This window comes from Taeniopygia guttata, chromosome 1, assembly GCF_048771995.1.
Source record: "Taeniopygia guttata chromosome 1, bTaeGut7.mat, whole genome shotgun sequence".
Classification (NCBI taxonomy): domain Eukaryota; kingdom Metazoa; phylum Chordata; class Aves; order Passeriformes; family Estrildidae; genus Taeniopygia; species Taeniopygia guttata.
Window position 1 is genome coordinate 110,802,627 of NC_133024.1, and position 18,357 is coordinate 110,820,983.

The 18,357-nt window shown below is 46.4% G+C and overlaps 1 protein-coding gene and 1 long non-coding RNA gene across 2 annotated transcripts in view; one reads left to right on the plus strand and one right to left on the minus strand.

Annotated features, from left to right (window-relative positions):
• The window catches only part of PDE9A (phosphodiesterase 9A), a 55,101-nt gene extending 37,198 nt beyond the window's left edge, over nucleotides 1-17,903 (minus strand). The window contains exons 1-3 of the mRNA XM_002189462.7: nucleotides 15,667-17,903; nucleotides 3,076-3,146; nucleotides 438-515 (exon numbers count right to left, since the gene is read on the minus strand). Of these exons, the coding sequence (XP_002189498.5) occupies nucleotides 438-515; nucleotides 3,076-3,146; nucleotides 15,667-15,735 (218 nt within the window). The 5' untranslated portion in view covers nucleotides 15,736-17,903. The remainder of the gene's footprint in view (nucleotides 1-437; nucleotides 516-3,075; nucleotides 3,147-15,666) is intronic.
• Nucleotides 6,482-14,669, plus strand: LOC121470637 (uncharacterized). Its single transcript, XR_005981753.2, has 2 exons — nucleotides 6,482-8,804; nucleotides 14,476-14,669. It is a non-coding gene; the product is annotated as an uncharacterized lncRNA (long non-coding RNA).
• Nucleotides 17,904-18,357: the final 454 nt, after the last annotated feature.

Genomic DNA, 18,357 nt, shown 5'->3' on the forward strand with positions numbered 1-18,357 from the left:
GCTCTGTGTTTGAGCACTGTCCTGTGCAGGAGCTGCTGGGACAGCACCACTCAGTATCAATAAGAGCAATGGCAGTGAAATGTCATAAGGAAATATGGGCCAAAGCCAGCAATGAAGAGACCTAAACTCATCACAGGCTTTTTGGGTAATCTGCTGGTTGTGCCCTAGCAGAGCAATCAGGAGTGGGGGAACAACAGAGCTTTGACAGCAAACAGGGAGGGATGGGAACAGATGTTCTACATTAAACACCTAAAAGCACTCATTTTTTTTCCCCTGACAATTAATCCCACTTTAACAAATAAAAATCTTCCAACCAGCACTGGTGTTACAGGCCAGCACGCATTTCTCCCTGCACATAAAAGGCTTCTGCAGGCAGCCACCTCCCTTGCCCTCGGGGCTGAGCCTGTTCTGGAGGAGCAGGAGGCAGCAGGGCTCACCTCTCCGTGTTTGCAGGCATTGTGGGATCAATGGACACCATGCAGTTGTCTGCTGTCAAAAGGGAGATGGTTGTGTTCCTGAAAAGCAAGTTCCAAAGAGGGTTATTTGACCTAGAAATGCCAGCTGGAATTTTGTGTTGTGCATGTGATACAGAGCCACCTTCCCTCCTGCAGATGCATTTTTTTCTCCTTGCTCCTGGCCTGGCACCTCTGCTACCTCAGAGCAGAAAAAGTCAAAGCCCGGGGCAGGGTAGGCTTGATGCTTGACCCATGTAAAATGTGATAATTTTTGATCCCAGAGCAGACCTTGCTCCCTGCTAATTCATTTATTCTCTTGACTCATTGAATAATAATTTGTGTTAAAAAGCTGTATTTTGTGATACATTGACTCAGCAGCTATGTATTGACTCATACCATACAAATGACTTATGGTGCTATGAATGTCTTTAAATTATTTAGTTACTCATTTACCAAAACAAACAAAGCAAATATCTTTCTGAATATGGGGTCTTTTTCTTTTTTAATTACTGTGCTAAAGGTGATCTCATAGGCTCAGATGTAAACCTTGGAGGTTTACTTTGGCTCCAGGATCCCGGTTGAAATGCAATTTTCCTTTGAAAATCTTCTGGTGAAAATAAAATGCCAAATATGCAGTGAACAGCCTGACTGTGAATGATTAAAACTGCTGAACAAAGTTTCCTGGGTGATGGAGTGGAAATCTTTGACATCATAGGAAAATGAGAGTTATTAACCTCTCTAATGTCAAATGGGAGGAAATAGAGCAAACAGCAAAGGGCATTAATTCTGTCCAGCAGCTTATGCAAATTCAATTTTATCTTTCAATCCCCAGAGCTGAAGTCATGCAATAAAACCATGATTAAAAGACTGGCTTATTTTTCTCCTGCACTTTTCCTGTATTGTAAAGTTGAGTGTCCAGAGATAAAGACTTTGCCTTGTTGCATCCAGCCTGTGCTGCTTGAGGTGCTTATGTAGACAGCAGATTCCCCCTTCTAGAGGTGATTTAGGGTTCTAGAGATGATTTAGGGGCTTCCCTCCCCCTGCTCTGATGCTGTTGAGCCAGGGACGGGCAAAATTACTCGTACGATTTCAGAAGGCAAATTAATGTTTATTCAAAAGCACTTCTCTCTTTTATAGAGAACATTATGAACATTAATTCCATTGGTCTTAAATTAAAAACATTTTACCTGATTGGTACACTGGACTTAGGTCAGTGTGATACAACTTATCTATAAACAATATGAATGGAAAGCAAGATAATAGATTGTTTATATTGCTCCTGGACTTTTTCCCAGATTTAGCTTGGCAGAAATCTTCCTCTTTTTCTCTCTGACTGAACTGAGAATATCCACACCTGCTCCATTGCCTGGAGGTGTTGCAGAGGTGGATGGATGGATGATGGATGGATGGATGGATGATGGATGGATGATGGATGGATGGATGGATGATGGATGGATGGATGATGGATGGATGATGGATGGATGACGGATGGATGGATGATGGATGGATGGATGGATGGATGGATGGATGGATGGATGGATGGATGGAGGATGGATGGATGGATGAATGGATGATGGATGGATGGATGGATGGATGGATGGATGGATGGATGGATGATGGATGAATGATGGATGATGGATGGATGCTGGATGGATGGATGGATGGATGGATGGATGGATGGATGATGGATGGATGATGGATGGATGGATGGATGGATGGATGGATGGATGGATGGATGGAGGATGGATGGATGGATGGATGATGGATGGATGGATGGATGGATGATGGATGGATGGATGACGGATGGATGAATGGATGATGGATGGATGGATGATGGATGGATGGATGATGGATGGATGGATGGATGGATGATGGATGATGGATGGATGGAGGGATGGATGGATGGATGGATGTTCTCCCACACACCCTTCTGTGACCCTGGACTCCTCTCAACACTGAGATTTCATCTGGATACTGCTCGATGTTGAAGGGAACAAATCCTATTTGGATTTTCCCCAAATGGAAAATTACAGCAGGAGGGATTACAGGGATTTTGTGAGACAATATAAATTAGGAAATACATGGCCTGGACAATGGATTTGGGGATATTTTTTTGCTCTATAAAATGGTTCAGCTGGGGTGCTTCGTGTTTGACTATCCCATACCTGGGATTAGATTTAAAAACACCTAAAGAGAAAGCTTATTACCTGGTGGCAATACTTCTTGTTGCCCTCATATTTTCCCTTAAAAACCAGGTTCTAAACATATGCCTGCATTTCACTCAACATGGGCAAAAATATAGTACTGAGATATTAATGGTAGGTGTGCCCAACCTGTGTATACTCAGGGCTGGGCTTCTTCACTTGCTACTATTTTAGATTATTTCTCCTCTGTTCTACTCTATTCTACCCTGTTCCTCATGTGCAGCAGACACCAAAGTGGCTCAGTTCCCTGCCTCCACATTTTCCACCTCTTGATTGCCCCAGTTTCTTCTTCCAGCAGACTGGAATGAGAGACAAGCCTGAATAGCAGCTAAATAAATCATTTGGGGGCCTGTCTTTAAATTGCTCCCAAAGGAAAGAAACAAAAGCGAAATGAATGTCACAAATGGCAGACCTACCTCGGCAACCCTGTTGCAATGCAGAAAAGGTCCATAATATCTTTGGAATTGCAGTATTTACTGAAGATCACCTTCCAAAGGAAACAGCAGCAGAGGAAAAAAAAAAATGAAGAACAAGAGAAAAGATGGTTAGTTCCCAAAGAGATATGAATCGTGTTCAGGCATGCACTGGGCTAATTTTAAGGCACAGTCTGTGATTTCAATTATCTGATTTGATTTGTGAGCTGGAATATTTCTCTACTCCTGTGTAATACCTGTGTCTTTGTTGATAAAGCTCTGGAGACCTAAGTGCTGTTCAGAAGTGGAGCAATAACGTGTGTGAGCTGAGAGCAGGGGGTTCCTCAAAATGCAGTGTTGCTGTGGGATGATAACAACTGTAAATTAAAAGAGTGTAAGAGCCTGGATTTAGGAAGAAAACTGCCCAGATTTGAGCAGATCATGGGATGGTATAAAAGGGCACTGCTTTTTGGACTACACCAGCTTATACTAGGTTGAAAGTGAGCAGAGCTTGTGCCAAAATTCCTACTGTCAGATGTTCCTGTTGTTAGGTCAGAAGCCAGACCTGGAACTGCAAAATTTGCCACTGTTACTTCCCCATCTCCCCAAACACCTCTTCACCCCCTCACCCTTCCACACACACCAGGCAGCCCCAGTGCAGAGAAGACTGAGCAGCACATCCCCCAATCCCATTTTTCTATTCCTGCTATTCCTGTGCCTTCAGTGGCACAATCCCATGCCACAGTTTTCCCCGAGACTCCTTTGTCCATCAGGACTTGCAGGTCATGGTCCTCCCAGTTTATTCTGCAGTCAGAAAACACTTTATTAACACCATTACAGCACTTCCCATCAGTCTCATTACATCCCTGTGCAATACTTTAACTCTGAAATCTGAAGCTTGTTTATGTTAAATTACCTGCCCTGTATCTTATCATGGGTGAGTGGCAGGCCAGAAACAGAACTCAGGAGTCCTAATTTGATGTCTTGCTGGATTCAGAGACAGCACACTGCCTCTGAAAGAAAAACACTCAAGAATTCAACAGCAGCACTCTGCATGAGGAGTGTCCCATTTCAATAAATGTGTATTTATAGGCTCTCCGTCCTTGTGACTGATGTCCCTGAGGTTGCTTCCAACCCAAACCCACATCTCCTCTGTTGGGTGCATGTTGCACTATTGAATTTTCCAGTGTTCTAAATCAAAATCTTGTTCCTAGTGGACTTACTGGGGAAAATGGCCTTTGAAAAGGATCTCTGCTGCCAGTGAAAAAAATCAAGTGTGGGTGGAACAAAAAGAAGCTTTCAGTTTTCACTGGTGGTGAGGAGCCTTCCTGCTCCTGAGCAAAGCACCAAGGGTTCTGTGGCAGAGAGGAGGATGAAGGTGGCACTTCAAGAGGTGGGTGTGACCCACAGCTACACTCACACCCACCTTCCCTGTGTTCTGCCCCAGATGAAATTACTCCAGGCAGGATCTTCACAAAACCTGGAAGCACTTGATTGCTGAGACAGGGATTAACTGCTGCTGGGGAAATGGGTGTGCTTTGAAAGTCAAGACTGACCCTTGGTTGTTCAAGTGCAGAAGCAATCAAAGCAATAAAACATAGCCAATGGAGCTCAGATAGGGCTGAAATCCTGCTCCTAGCAGAACCCAGCATCCTGACAGAGTGACAGCTGCTAAAATTGGCTGGAAGAATATTGGAGTACAACTGGTACATGCAGTAACTGGGCAGATGATGTTAATTGTGGCTGAACAGAGGCCAAAGGCTTGTCACGTGCCAGGAGTGCTATTTCAGGTATTGAGGCTTCTTATTCTGGAAATCAATTATTATTGACCAGGACAGACAAGAGAGGACAAGATAAAAAAAATTATTAGGGAACATTAAAGGTAAGAAAGTTGGCCTGACTCATAGAAAGCAGTAGGAGCTTTCAACACACTGAGGATGGATTTTAATGTTTCCTTTTACTCCATGCAGTAGTGAAAGAGTGGGAAGCGAAACAAAGGCTGTGATACTAGCTCATGAGCTATCTCCATACATGCTTTTCAGTTTCCCATACTTGGCACTTTTACTTAGGTTTGCTAAAACTGGATTTGTGAATCACCCACTGCAGTTTCGTACTCATCTCAGGATGCTTGTCCTCAGCTGGTTGTTTTTTTTTTTTTTAATCAAAAAGCACATGCTATTAAGATTTCCTTCTTTTTCAGCCTGCTGAGCTTTTCTGAGCATCCCCCTTCTGCTGTAAAGCACAGCAGCCAGCCTCAGATGGTCTGTAGCAACGTGCAGTTGTTCCTGTCATTGCCCACAGGTTCGTGCTCCCAGCAAAGTCGATGCCAGTGGTGCTGATGGAACACAACTGGAATGTGGTTTAGAGGGTGGGAGGACAGCACTGGCCACTATTGATGGCTCCAGCACAGAATAGGAATCCTGTGTGCCTGGAGTCCATTATCCCTGGGGGACATCAGCAGCAGGAAGGCAATGTGGGGACACTTGGCTGGTGGCCACACTGTGGTGGCACCCATGTGGGGCACGTGGGCTGTCCTGTGACCTGCAGAGGTTGAGCTGCAGCTTTGAGGACAGGCAGCCCTGGCACTGGCTGCAGGATACAACATCTCATCCAGCCTGTGGACACGTCCCTGCTTGGGCAGCTGTCCCAAAACCTTTGCTGCTCAGCCTGAGTCTCCATGACCACACGTTTCTGGCACTGTCTGGGGGTGTGATCCACACATTTTGTCTCCCTTCAGACCTGTCTCAGCTGTCTCTGACCCACATCTTGCTTAGGTCCCTGTGGGTGACAAGCCACTGCTGAGATGTATCTCACAGCATCCCATTCCCTGCATTAATGCCTCGTGCTGGAAGATAGCTTTGCTTAGGAGAAGATTGAGATCTTGCTTAATAGAGGCCAAAGTTGGGAGACCAGAGCAGTTCCTCCAGCTCTGGCAGTGGGCTAAGATCACACATGTATAGGGTTTCTTCTAGTGAAATTCCAGGTTTCGTCATAGAACACATTTAAAAAGTGCAGAGTCATGCAAGTCAGCCCAAAAAAATCTAGGGATTAACCTCCAGGGATGAAGAAAAAGAGGAGACAGGGACTCTGATACTGCCTGGTGACACAAAAGTCTCCTGCAAGACCAGTCAACACACAAGACACTCAGCTTCTGAAAGCAAAGGCAGAACTGAAATCATGTCTGAGCAGTCACAGCAGTGACAAACCACTTGGGGAAGGGAAACACAGGCCTCTGCTTCAGCTTGATGACTAATTGTCGAGAAAAAAATCAGCCACATATAAACCCTGTTAACTGCACTTCCCTTGGATTTGTGCCAGGAGGAAAAGGATGTATTCCTGAAAAGTCATCCAGCATCTGCAAACAGGCTTTTTTTTGTTTTGTTGTTTTTTTGTTTTTTTTTTTTTTTTAACCTGAGAGTTAACTTGATTTTGTATTTCTGTCCTTGCTGTTGTTATCACAACCTCTGAGATGGTGGATATCCCATCCTTGGGAACATTCAAGGCCAGGTTGGATGGGTCTCTGAGGAACCTGATCAATTTGAAAATGTCCCTGCTTACTGCAGAGGGTTGAACTAGACCCTTAAGGGTCCCTTCCAACCCAATTCTATGATTCTACCACATGTAGAAAAAAAAAGACAGGAAAAGCAGCCTTCTCTGAATGTTTAACTTGTTTGTGCCAAGGAGTTTCCATCAAGACAAAGGAGCAGCCATTCCATTTAAGTGGGCAATGTCCTGTGTGCCTTGGAAAGCAACGTGATGCAACTGGGGAAAAAAAGCAGAATGAATAATAACTGAGACTTTTTGGAGTGGAAATAACATTTTGATGAGGCATGCAGGGACTGCAAAGTAGGACAGCAGCAGTTTGATGGGGATGCCTGGTTCCTGGCCTGGCCCTCAATTCTGTGGGACTGGTTTCTTTCCTGGAAACAGTTCTGCAGGTTTTTTTAAACATTTTCTTCTGAAATAAGGAGCTATTATCTCTTAATCCACAGTATCCACCTCTGGTCTGGGACAAGGATTTAAAAACCCCTCTTGGGAAGAGCAGGGGTTAAGAGCCCTGGTGCTCTGGGCTGGCTTTCCCACTTGGTGAAGAGCTCAGATTAAGGACTGTGATGGAGATTTTACTAAAGGACCATTGTGCACAGACTCTGCAGCCTACCAGTTCACAGCTAATCACATTATATTTTGCTTTCAGATAGGATAGGTAAAAACACAGCTTACAAATCCAATTTCTGTTCTATATTTGATCCTCAGGAGAGCTAATCCTCTCTGTAAACAGCAAACTATGTCCACAACATTATCCTGTTCTGATCTGCTGTCTGTAATTGGGTATTCTTCCAAGAATTTAACTTCTGTTTGATTATTTTTATTTTACTCTAGTAAAATTACTAAATAATAATGTAAAAATATTTTTGAAGCCACTGTGCCCATTAGTTTCCACTTCTTTTCTTCTGATTTCAACCTGCTGTCTTCAATACTTCAGCATTTGCTCATGCCTTTCATTCAGCTCAGTGAGCAATGTTCAGAGCGAGGGCTGAAATTGCAGCCTTTAAACAATCTAAATTACAATCTTTCACTAATGAGAATGGGGGGTACTGTGTCAGAAAAGATTCTAGTAAAACTCAGTTATGTATCTTGCATGGACTGTGAAAATTGCTGCTGCTTCTGTAAGGGCAGCTTTCATGGAGGATTTCTGAACTATTAAGGCAGAAGGTTCATGTGAAATTTTTCATTGTGATTTTCCCTGTCTTTCCAGAGGTGTTTGTCATCCATAACAAAATGAAGAATGATACAGAAATTTTAGGTATCCCTCTCTAGGAATCACTGGAAGGAATTCATATTTCTTGACCCATAAGCAAATAGGTGTTCCTCAAAAAATATCCATAAATGACTCTGTCATAGTCCTTAAAATCCAAAAGAAGCTTTACCTAAAATCCCATATTTAAAAACATTCCATCTTTCTCATTCTTTAAACTCAGATACAAACATAGCATCAGCCCAACTATACCCAAACTCTCCATCTCTTTTTTTATTTCTGGCACTAATTAACAGCTGATATTCAGAAAACCACTCATTTATCTGAGCTTCGAATGTTAGGAGTGTTAAAAATAGTCTGCCAGATTTGCCATCTGTTTGATACAGTGGGAGCTTCTCTAAGAGAAGAACAGAAAACCAGAGCATGTGTGCATGTCCATGTGTGGGGGAGAAAACACCAAAGCCCTCACCCAAGGGTCTGAGCAAAAATAAAAACTCCCCCGAGCTCTTCAAACACTGACTGTGATAGAGGATGAGAAGTGTGGCAGATATTTTATCCCAAAAGCCACATCTCTGTAATCCTGCTGAATCACACAGTTTTGGGCAGGGACATGGTTTTGAATGTTCATTTCAACACCAAATGTACGTGTGGGGTTTGCCTGATGTAATTTTAACCATCCACAGGCTCAGCATCTCCAGAGTGCCTCTCTGCCAGGTGCCCTCTGTTGCCAGCAGAGAAGGAGGACAACCTCCAAACCAGCCCACGTGTCTCCAAACCCCCTTTAGGGTGGGATGGATCATCCCCTGGAGATGCCACCTCCCTCCCCAGTGACTACAGGGGAACCTGCATGACTCTCCTGGAGCAGCCACAACTCCTGTGGTTAACTGGGGTGAATCCCATTCCTTTATACATTGCCCTACATGAAGGAACAGGAGCTGCCAGACAGAGCTGACGTGCCAGGATCCCAAGGCATGTGGTAAGTCACAATTCCCACCCCTGTTACATCCCTGAAAAGAGATTTTCCTCTTTTTAGGAAAGAAAAATGTCTATGATGCACTCGTAGGTGTGTGAGCCCAGGCAGCATGACAAAGGCTGGCTCTTCCACTAGGAACAAAGAAGGATCTCAGTAATTTTTAGAGTCATTAGATGTTGCCCTGATTTTTAAAAGTATTAAGTTTTCTTTTCTAGTTCTTTTGAAAGTTTTAACATCCTCATAAAACTTCTTTAGCCTTCTGATAATGTTTACATGTTTCTACTGGAGTTCTCACGCACTGTTCATGTAAATAATGATTGTTTTACATTCTTCTTTGTGGGAGGAGAGAATTGATGGACTGTTGTTTTGGCCAGTGTGGTTGGAGAGGTGGCAATTTCATCCTCCAATCCACTGTCACTTTTGAAATTTTATATATTGCAATGTCAGAAATAAAATTGGGGTTTTTTTTCTCTCTTGAACTCACCAAGCTTCTGTGTACTCATTTTGTGCCCAATAGCAACAATTAGGGCTCATAGAAAAAGGGAGATGACATTCAAGAGAGACTTGTGCAGCCTACTGACTATACCAAGGGACATATTGCAAATATTGCATCTGTCAGTACTAATTATTAATGGCAGAACACAACCAGGATCCAGCAAGGCTGATTGTGAGGGGCCAGGCTGAAAGCTTCCTGCCTTCTGCAGCAGAAATAAAAACATTTCATAAAAAGTATTTCAACCTTTAACAAACAACACAAATGTCTATATTCTGGCTTTTCTTAACATAAGAAGGGCACACATTTGCTGCTAATGGAGTATTAAGTGCAATTAACCCTGCAGGGAATGCATGAGGCTTGAAATGTTTTGTAAACTGGATAATAGGGATGCTTTAGCACCAAATGTTCTCAGTAGTTGTGAGTGAAGCTGGTTGTTCCCAAGCTGCTCACACTGTTATAGTCTGACATTGGAACTGGCTTGGTAATAGAGGACTGTTAGAAGGAAAATGTTAATTAATGGAGTGAGGAAAAGCAGGTTTGAGGAGAGACCAGCAAAAGACTGACCTGGATCTCCATAAGCAAGTTCATGAGGAAGGTTCTGATGCCTTGAGAGGTTGCCCAGAACAGAGGCTAGACTGTGTTAAAGGAATAAAGTAGAGATTTATTAAAAAGCCTTCAAAAGGCCTTTGAGTACTACCTTGAGTAGTACAAGATCCTGGCTGAGGCTACACCCAGGATGGGCTCCTGGGTCACACCTTTTCACACTTTTATAGGTTTTGGTCCATTTCCATATTGGGGTTAATTGTCCAATTCCAGCTCCAGGTTATGAGGTCCCATCCTCCCAGTTTGCTCTCCTCAATTCGCTGCTGTTTGCACTTTTTGGGCCTGAAGCTGCAAAGGTTCTTGGGCTGGAAAAGGATTGTTTTGTGTGACTAAACTGTGAGGAGAACTTGCTAACACTTTGTATGAAGTTCAGAGTTATACACTAATGCAGTACAGAACCTGGAAAAATTTTCAGTTAAAACTTAAGGTATCAGTCCTAGAAACAGAATTATTTTGTCTTGTTTGTGAGGAACCAGAAGAGTTTTAAATGAGGACAATAAGCTATATTTGGCTGGTCTGAACCTGTAGGTAACACCAGAGTTACCTATGAGAAAAGTGTTACACTGAGAGTGTTAAACTTACACTTTGTCTGGACTAGTGTGAACATAAACTGTAAATACAATATACTGAGTGTGACTTCACAAAGATAAACAGCAGTAAGCAACTCTTGCTGGGTGATGGAAGTGGAAGAATTTTGGAGCTGCGCTGGAATTACAGAGCTGTGCTGAGATTATGGTTTGTCCCCTAAATGTTCTGAGGAGCCCCCACTGGGGAGGAAGGAGAAGGAAAAGAAAGGCCCATGTGTGACATTATGGTTCTTGTTTTTAAAAGCATGGGTTTAAGCCATTTTTACTCCTTAAAATGTTTTATGCTGCAATGTGACAGAGTCCAAGGAACCTGCTGCTCATTTCGTGCTGCTTTACAACAAGAACAAGAACAAGTTCACCAGGACCAGCTAAAGTGAGAAAGCCAAGCTTAGCCAAGGCCTGGCCAGACTCAACACCCACACCCACAGAGCTCTGCCAGCATTAAGAAAATGGCATTGATGCCCCAAAAACATTCCTATGCCCCAATGTGCTAAAGAAGGATGTGGCACAGAGCAGCCCCCAGAGGTGCCTGTGTCCTGAGTGCCATGAACACCCATCCTGTGCACCCCCTTGGTGTTTGGCAGCTGGAAGGGTGTTCCCCTAAACCCTCAGTCCAAACAGACACAGCATGGGCTCCATGGGCTTGCCTTCGCCTCCAAGGGATCATCACACCATTATTTTTCCTGCTGTGTTTCGTTTTTCATCTGAATCCAGTTTTGAAGGTTAAAAAATAGCCTGGTGAGCCTTGGAAAAATCTGTTGGCTTTGCTAGAATCTGGGCATTTATACCACAGATGCTGCTGCTGTAATTGAAAAGAAAAGTTCAGGTGACAGAAGCGATTCCTGCACGCTGATGTTTCGATGCAACAACCACGGCACCAAAGTTCACTCTGAGCCTTGTCCTGTTCTTTGGGGATCTCAGGCCAAGAGGAGCAATGGCTGTGGATGGCTCAGTGTCCTGCAACACAAGTCAGGTCAGTAGACACCCAGAAAGCTTGAACTCAATGCATTTCTTTGAGGAAAAAAAAAAAAAAAAAGGCAAATTTTCTGGTAAACATCCAGAATGACTCAATAAACCAGCAAAATGACTCCAAAATCCTTTACTTGCTTTCTGAGGAAAATACCATTGAGTGATTTCATAGAATCCTTGACAAATACAACAGTCCTCTTCTTTTTTTCCAGTTACTTCAGGCTCTGTAGCCTTCTGATTTTCCATACATGTTACAAATATGATGTTGACTAAGATACTGGAAACAGAAATGCTCTTGAAACAAGCATTTTTCTCAGATGAACTCCTTAAAACTGTGCAAGCAAAAGCCACTACCCTGTGACATTTGAAAAGGAGAGCCATGAAGCCATCCTGCTGGGAATAAGGTCACTGGCTGGTTCTGCTCTGCTACCATTTAAATCTCAAAGGTCAAAAGAAAATGTTCCCAGTAGTTTCTCCATGGAAAAAAAATGATTGGCCATGAGCTGGGAAACGTTTTGGGTTTGTTTTTCTTTTTCCTGATGGATTTTTAATGAAAAACAGATTCAATAGGAATTTTTCTTCAAAACGCAGCCAAAGGGTTAATAACAGGAAAATAAGACTCCAGATCTAGCTTAAGTTTGGCACTTCTCCACTGATGTTGGGGGCTTGGGTGCTTGACCCCATCTAGTGGCACTCCAGGAACTCGGAGAAATCCCAGTCCATGGTGGTTGAGATCCCCTCATCCTACATGAAGCACAGCCAGGGCTTCCCCTTGCCCTGCTGCCTTCTCCTGTGCCTGGCAGCAGAGCAAGCTGTGGCAGGGCTGGCACACGGAGGTGATTCCCCCTGTGCTCAGCCCCAGGTGCTCCTGAGAAGTGCAGAGGGATGTGTGTGACCAACCAAGAGGGTGCTGGACTGCTGGCTGGGAAGATCCTTTAGAAATAAATAAACAGAGCAGCACTTGTTTCCCCCAGCTGTGCATCCCTTGACGTGGGTGCTGGATAGGAAGAGGGTTACACTGGAATTTCATTTTTCCCTCAGCTCCAAGAACAAGTGACCTCCTTGAAGCTGGTTTGTGCAGAGCCCTGGATCTGGAGCGTGGCTGTAATCCCACAGCCCCTGCATGACCAGACCTCTGCCAGTTTGGGGTCCCACGGGTGGAGTCTGCTGGGCTGGGCCACCTCAGGTCCCTCCTAAAGCTGGCCCAGCTTGGAGAGGTGTTCAGCCAGCTCTGCCCATGGGAGCAGAGCCCAACGCTGTGGTCAGCTTTGGTGAAGACAATTCTGTGCCTGGCTGTGCCTCTGGAAAGTCAGTTTACCTCAGTCCCCTCTTCTCCAGTCTGAATAGACCAAGTGACCCCAGCTGCTCCTCACACAGCTTCCCCTCAAGGCCTTGACCATCCTCAGGGCCCTCCTTGGGACACTTTATAATAGTTTAATTCCTTTTTTCCATTGTGGAGCCCAAAACTGTCCCCAGCACTTGAGGTGGGGCTGCCCCAGCCCAGAGCAGAGCAGGACAATCCCCTCCCTTGCCAGGCTGGTGATGCTGTGCCTGATGGCCCCAGGACTGGGATGTCCCTCCTGGCTGCCAAGGCACTGCTGATTCATATTCAAATTTCTATCAACCAGGACTCCCAGGTTCCTTTCCAGGGTGCTTGGTCTTCAGCATCTCACTCTCCAATCTATGCACACAGCCAGGGTTACCCCATCCCACGTGCAGAATCCTTCATTTCCCCTTGTTGAACTTCATACAGCAGGTGATTGCCCAGCCCTCAAATTTGTCAAGGTCTCTCTGGCCTTTATTTTAGTGTGATCACCAAACTTATTTAGTATTCATTAGAGTCTTGTTCCCAGGTTGTTGATGAGGGTGCTGAAAAGCACAGGAGCCCTCCAGTGACTGCACACCAGCCTGATGTCACCCCCTCCACTACAACCCTTTGTGCCTGACCTGGAGCCAGTTGCTCATCCACCACTCCACGCAGTTATCCGGCTGTGGGCTGGACATTTTGGGCTGGACATTTTGGGCTGGACATTTTCCAGAAGGATATTGTGAGAGACAGATACGGAGCTCAGCCCTTCCTCTGCGCCGTGCTGGCACTGGCATGGCCCAGCTTTCAAGCGGGCTGCTGGTGCCTCCTTTATTTTAATAACTCCTGGGAAGGATTTCACAGCCAGCCAACTCTTCTTTCGTAAGCACCAGGTCCCTCTGCCCTCCCTGCCGTGCCCCTCTGGACCTGCCAACACACAAACCTACTTAGTTCCATTCCACTCTCCTGCTGCAGAGCACTTTGAGGGCGCAGGGTCTTGTCCTTTCCCTTACCCCGAGGTGAAACCACTTCTCTCAAAGTCAACAGCACAACCTACAGCAGCACCGGCGGAAATTCAGGATGAGGCCATGGAAGCACAAGAATTGCCTCTGAAGAGTGGCAAGCACAAGCGGTGCTGGGGTGGGATGCTCACGATGCCCAGCGGGGAGCTGAGCCCTTTCAAACTCAACAAGTGCTGTCAGAATGAAGCTCGTTCCTCGTTATTGCCTGACAAGAAGCTTAGCATTGACTTAATGAGTTCTCTTTAGAAGCCTCCACTGCTGCATTCCTTGGAAGATTAAGGGCTGCTGCTTTTCCCCCCACCCCTCCCTTCTGCTTCTTTCTAATGATGTTACTGAGAAGGCAGGAGAATCTGAGCTATGCCCTGCTTACCGCTGGGTGAACCCCATTTGCGCGGCATTTTTACTTCAGGAATCCTTCCGAACGTTACTCGGGCGGGGTTTTACATCTGACAAAAGAAAACAGTTAACATTCACCGAGATTAACCCCCTTAATGCTGCCCGAGTTTGCATTTGCTCGCTCATGTGACTGTGCCTCTCTAAAAGTACTGTCCAGAGGCTGGCTGGAGAAATGCTGTATTTTTTTTTTTAAATCCAGCATAGATGACAAACACTGTGCATTACCGACATCTATGAAAACACTCACCACCCTTTCGAAATGCCAAAACATTTTTTTTTGTACTGAACTGTACAGGTACCAGGAGGCTCCATTCCATCCACGCTTTGGGGAGGCCACCAGGCAACCAGTTTATTAAACCATGGGAAAAGAGAATCGGAGCCCTCAGCTCAGCAGAGCCGGCAGGGACAATCTCACGGCAGCAGAGGGACCATCATCACCACTGAGCTACGTCTGAGATGGATCAAGGGGAGCAGCTTTCTCGGGGGAATCCGGCACAGATCTGGATTCTCCAAGGTCCTGTTCCTGAGGACGCGACTTTGAGCGGTCGCCGTGGGTCTCCAGGGCAGTGGTGGGGTGGGACTGTGAGTGCCACCTCTGCATTCACCCACAGCAGAGTGGAGGCAAAGGACAGCGCATTTTTCATTGCTGTTTCTTTACAGAATTAAACATCAAAAGGCGAGATCGGGTGAAGCGAAAATTTAGAGCTGGAAGACGAGAGCGATCTGAATTTTGCAAATCAAGAGTTTGCTTGTTCTGGAGCCTCTCAGCAGCTCTCTGTTACAGAAAAGGCACTTGGTTTGCGGCCAAAGAACTGCTGACAAAGAGAAGGGGGGGAATTAAAAAGAAAAAAAAAAGCAAAAAAAAAGCTTGCAGAAAGGCGTCGGCATTGTTTCAGCCGGGACGCATTTCTCCCTGCGCTGTGAACCGTGCTTAACCAAACACGGCAGGCGGGGAAAGTTTTAATTCTCGGTATTTAGCGGCGACTTCGGCAGAGGCGGCCCCGCAACCCCCGCACAAAGAGCCGGGGGCACCTGCCCCACCTCCGGGCAGAACCCTGGGGCAGAACCCTGGGGCAGAACCCTGGGGCAGAACCCTGGGGCAGAACCCTGGGGCAGAACCAGCTCTGCTGGTTTTATCCCCTTCTCTCACTGCCTGGGAGAGAGGGAAACCTCTCCCCGAGCTAAACTTTGTAAACGCGGCTGCTCCAGGAGAGGAAGCCAAGGCGGCTGCGAAGCCGAGCATCCCCACGCCGGCAGGGAGAGCTGGCAGCGATGGGTGTTGGCAGCTCCCAGCCCTCCCCTGTGCCAGCCTCCCCTTCCCCTTTAAATAAACATCCGTGTACAAAGCAGAAGGCACGCAGGATCCCCCCCTCCCCTTCCCCTTCCCCTGGAAAAGGGATGCGGAGCCCGCTGGGTGCGCGTCTGGGATCGGCCGTGCAGCAAACACCGCCCGCAGCCGCCACTTGGTGAAAAACAGCAAAAGTACCTTTTGAATTCTTCCATCAATGTCCAAATAAATACATTTGGGCCGGTAAGTGGAGGAGGCAGATCCCATCTTGCCACAGCTGGGCTCTCACCGGACTTGTTTCCAGTGTCAATCAGAGCAGAAAATCAGGTTTATCCTACCCAGCCGAGCCACCGCTGCCTGGCAGTTTGGTGTCCCCGCTCTTCTGTATCCCACTGTACTCTCATTCTGGGAAGGTCCCTCCTCTAACATGCATGCATTTTGCTGTGCCTCTGTCTCTCTCTGCCACCTCCTTTTAGTTTTGCTTCCCTCCGAATCCAGCTGCCTCGGACAGGGAGAGACACAGGCTCCAGATGCTGCCTGCAAGCCCTCTCCATTCCCATAGCAACAACCCCTCGTGGCTTTAAGGCTGAGAGTTCCTGGGCATCCGCATTCGGGCTCTGACCCTGGGACTGACCAGCTCCTGCTATGCACAAGATCAGGTGGCATTTATCCCCCGGGGGGGCTGCGGAGGAGGAAAAAACCCATTCATCGGGTGGTGAGAGATATAATTTGATTTTACGCTGAAATAGGACCGTAATTATTAGTTAGTGCCTCTCCTGGTGAGCTGCTTGCAGTGACAGGCTCCTGTCTGGAAGTGCCCTGTGCTGGAGTGTCCTTTCACACACACACTGCCAGCCAGGGCTTGGACCGTCTCCATCCAAACTCAGCAGCTCCATTTCCACATCCCTCATGTTATCATTACCAGGACAGAAGGAAAAAGCAGATTCCCTACCCCTGTAAGCACAAAGAAAGCACAAACCCCATGCTCTCGCCCACCGCCATCCGTGCCACCCCCGGAGTGAAGGAATTTGTTATTTAGGGGAACGTGAAGTCTCCTGGCCAAGGCATCTCCCATGAGGAAGGCAGGAGGGAGCACAGCCCCAGCGGTGTTCCCGCAGCAGATCCCAAATGCCATCTGCCCTGCCCGGCCCGTGGGCACCGAGTTTGGGGGCATCAGAGATGTGCACAGCCAGCACAGAGCCCGTCCTGCCAGCATCACCTCTCTGGGCTGTCTGTGGCTTTCTGATGGAGGGGCTGTGTGGCAGCACATTTCTCTCCCTCTCAGGGTTTTTCATAGAGGTGCACAGAGAGAAATGAAAGAGAAAACAATTTTGATTTTTGCTCCTTGTTTTTCCTATGTGGAATGTGTTTGGAGAATTGTTTCCCTGGGGTGATTGCTTGGTTGGATTCTGGTGAGGATTGTTTGAGCCTGATGGCCAATCCAACCCACCTGGGGCTGGATGAGAGAGAGGGTCACGAGTTGAGTTAGAGTTAGTCAGAGAAAGTAGTATGTAGTTTTAGTGTCTTCCTTTATATAGTATATTAATGTATTTTAGCACAGTTATAATAAAGAAATAATTCAGCCTTCTGAACTGAGTCAGACATCATCATTTCTTCCCATTGTGTTGGCCTGCATTTACAACAGGGCTGCAAAAGCTTTTCCTGGCCTCTTGTGCTGTGTGGGCTGGGAGAGCAGGGCCTGGGGCAGTGAGGTCGGTGATGCTCACCCTGCCCATCCCGAGCCCTCTGTGCAGCCAGAGCGAGCCAAAACTGACCCCAGCAGAGGCCAAGGGGCTTGGCTGTGGCTTGTCCTTGGCTGTGGTTTGTCCTTGGCTGTGGTTTGTCCTTGGCTGTGGTTTGCTGCCCCTGGAAATGCAGACAGGGCTCTGCTGCTCTGTAAAGGGGATTTGAGGGCTGAGTGGGTCCCAGAGCGGCCTGGGAGTCAGAGCCTGGCTGTCCTTCCAGGCTGAAGCCAGTGATGCTTCTAAAGCTCTCAGCCAGCAGCAAGGCAGTTGGTTCTCTTGGGAAGTGCAAGACTTTGCTTCACATCCTCCCTCTGCCAGCTTGGAGCAGGCACTGGAGTGTCTCAGGAGAGAACCCTGGCCACTGCAGGGGTGTCCTGAGGGTTATCCTGTGGGCTGTCCCCTCAGCTGTGCCACAGCCTGTCCCATACCCCACTACCCACTCCACTATCCCCTAGGCTGTATTGCAGTCTGTCCTATAGACTACCCTGTAAACTATCCCAGAGGCTAATTGTTGTCCTGATTTTTAAAAGTGTTGAGTTTTCTTTTATAGTTCTTTTGAAAGTTTTGAAGTTCTCCTAAAATTTATTTAGCCTTCTGATAATGTTTACATGTTTCTACTGGAGTTCTCACACACTGTTCATGTAAATAATGATTGTTTTGCATTCTTCTTTGTGGGAAGAAAGAATTGATGGATTGTTGGTTTGGCCAGTGTGGTTGGAGAGGTGGCAATTTCACCCTCCAGTCCACTGTCACTTTTGGAATTCTATAAATTGCAAAGTCAGAAATAAAATTGTCTCCTTTTCTCTTTTGAACTCACCAAGCTTCCATGTACTCATTTCATGCCCAATAGCGACAGCCAATACCTCAGATTACTCCACAGGTGATCCCCATGGCTATTTCTGAGCTACAGCTTCTCCTGCTTCAACAGCCCTTCCACACCAACCCTGCTGCTTCTGTACACCAGTCAGGACCTCTCCAGTCCAGTCAGGACTTGATTGACCCAGCAAGTTCCTGAGGACGATGGCCACAATGAGAAAAATGCAGCCATTTGGAAAGAGACAACAAGAACAGTCTCTCTGGGGATGCACATGGGACATTTGGGATTGTAGAGGACAATCTGAGCTCTCCCACTGTGATCACCCAC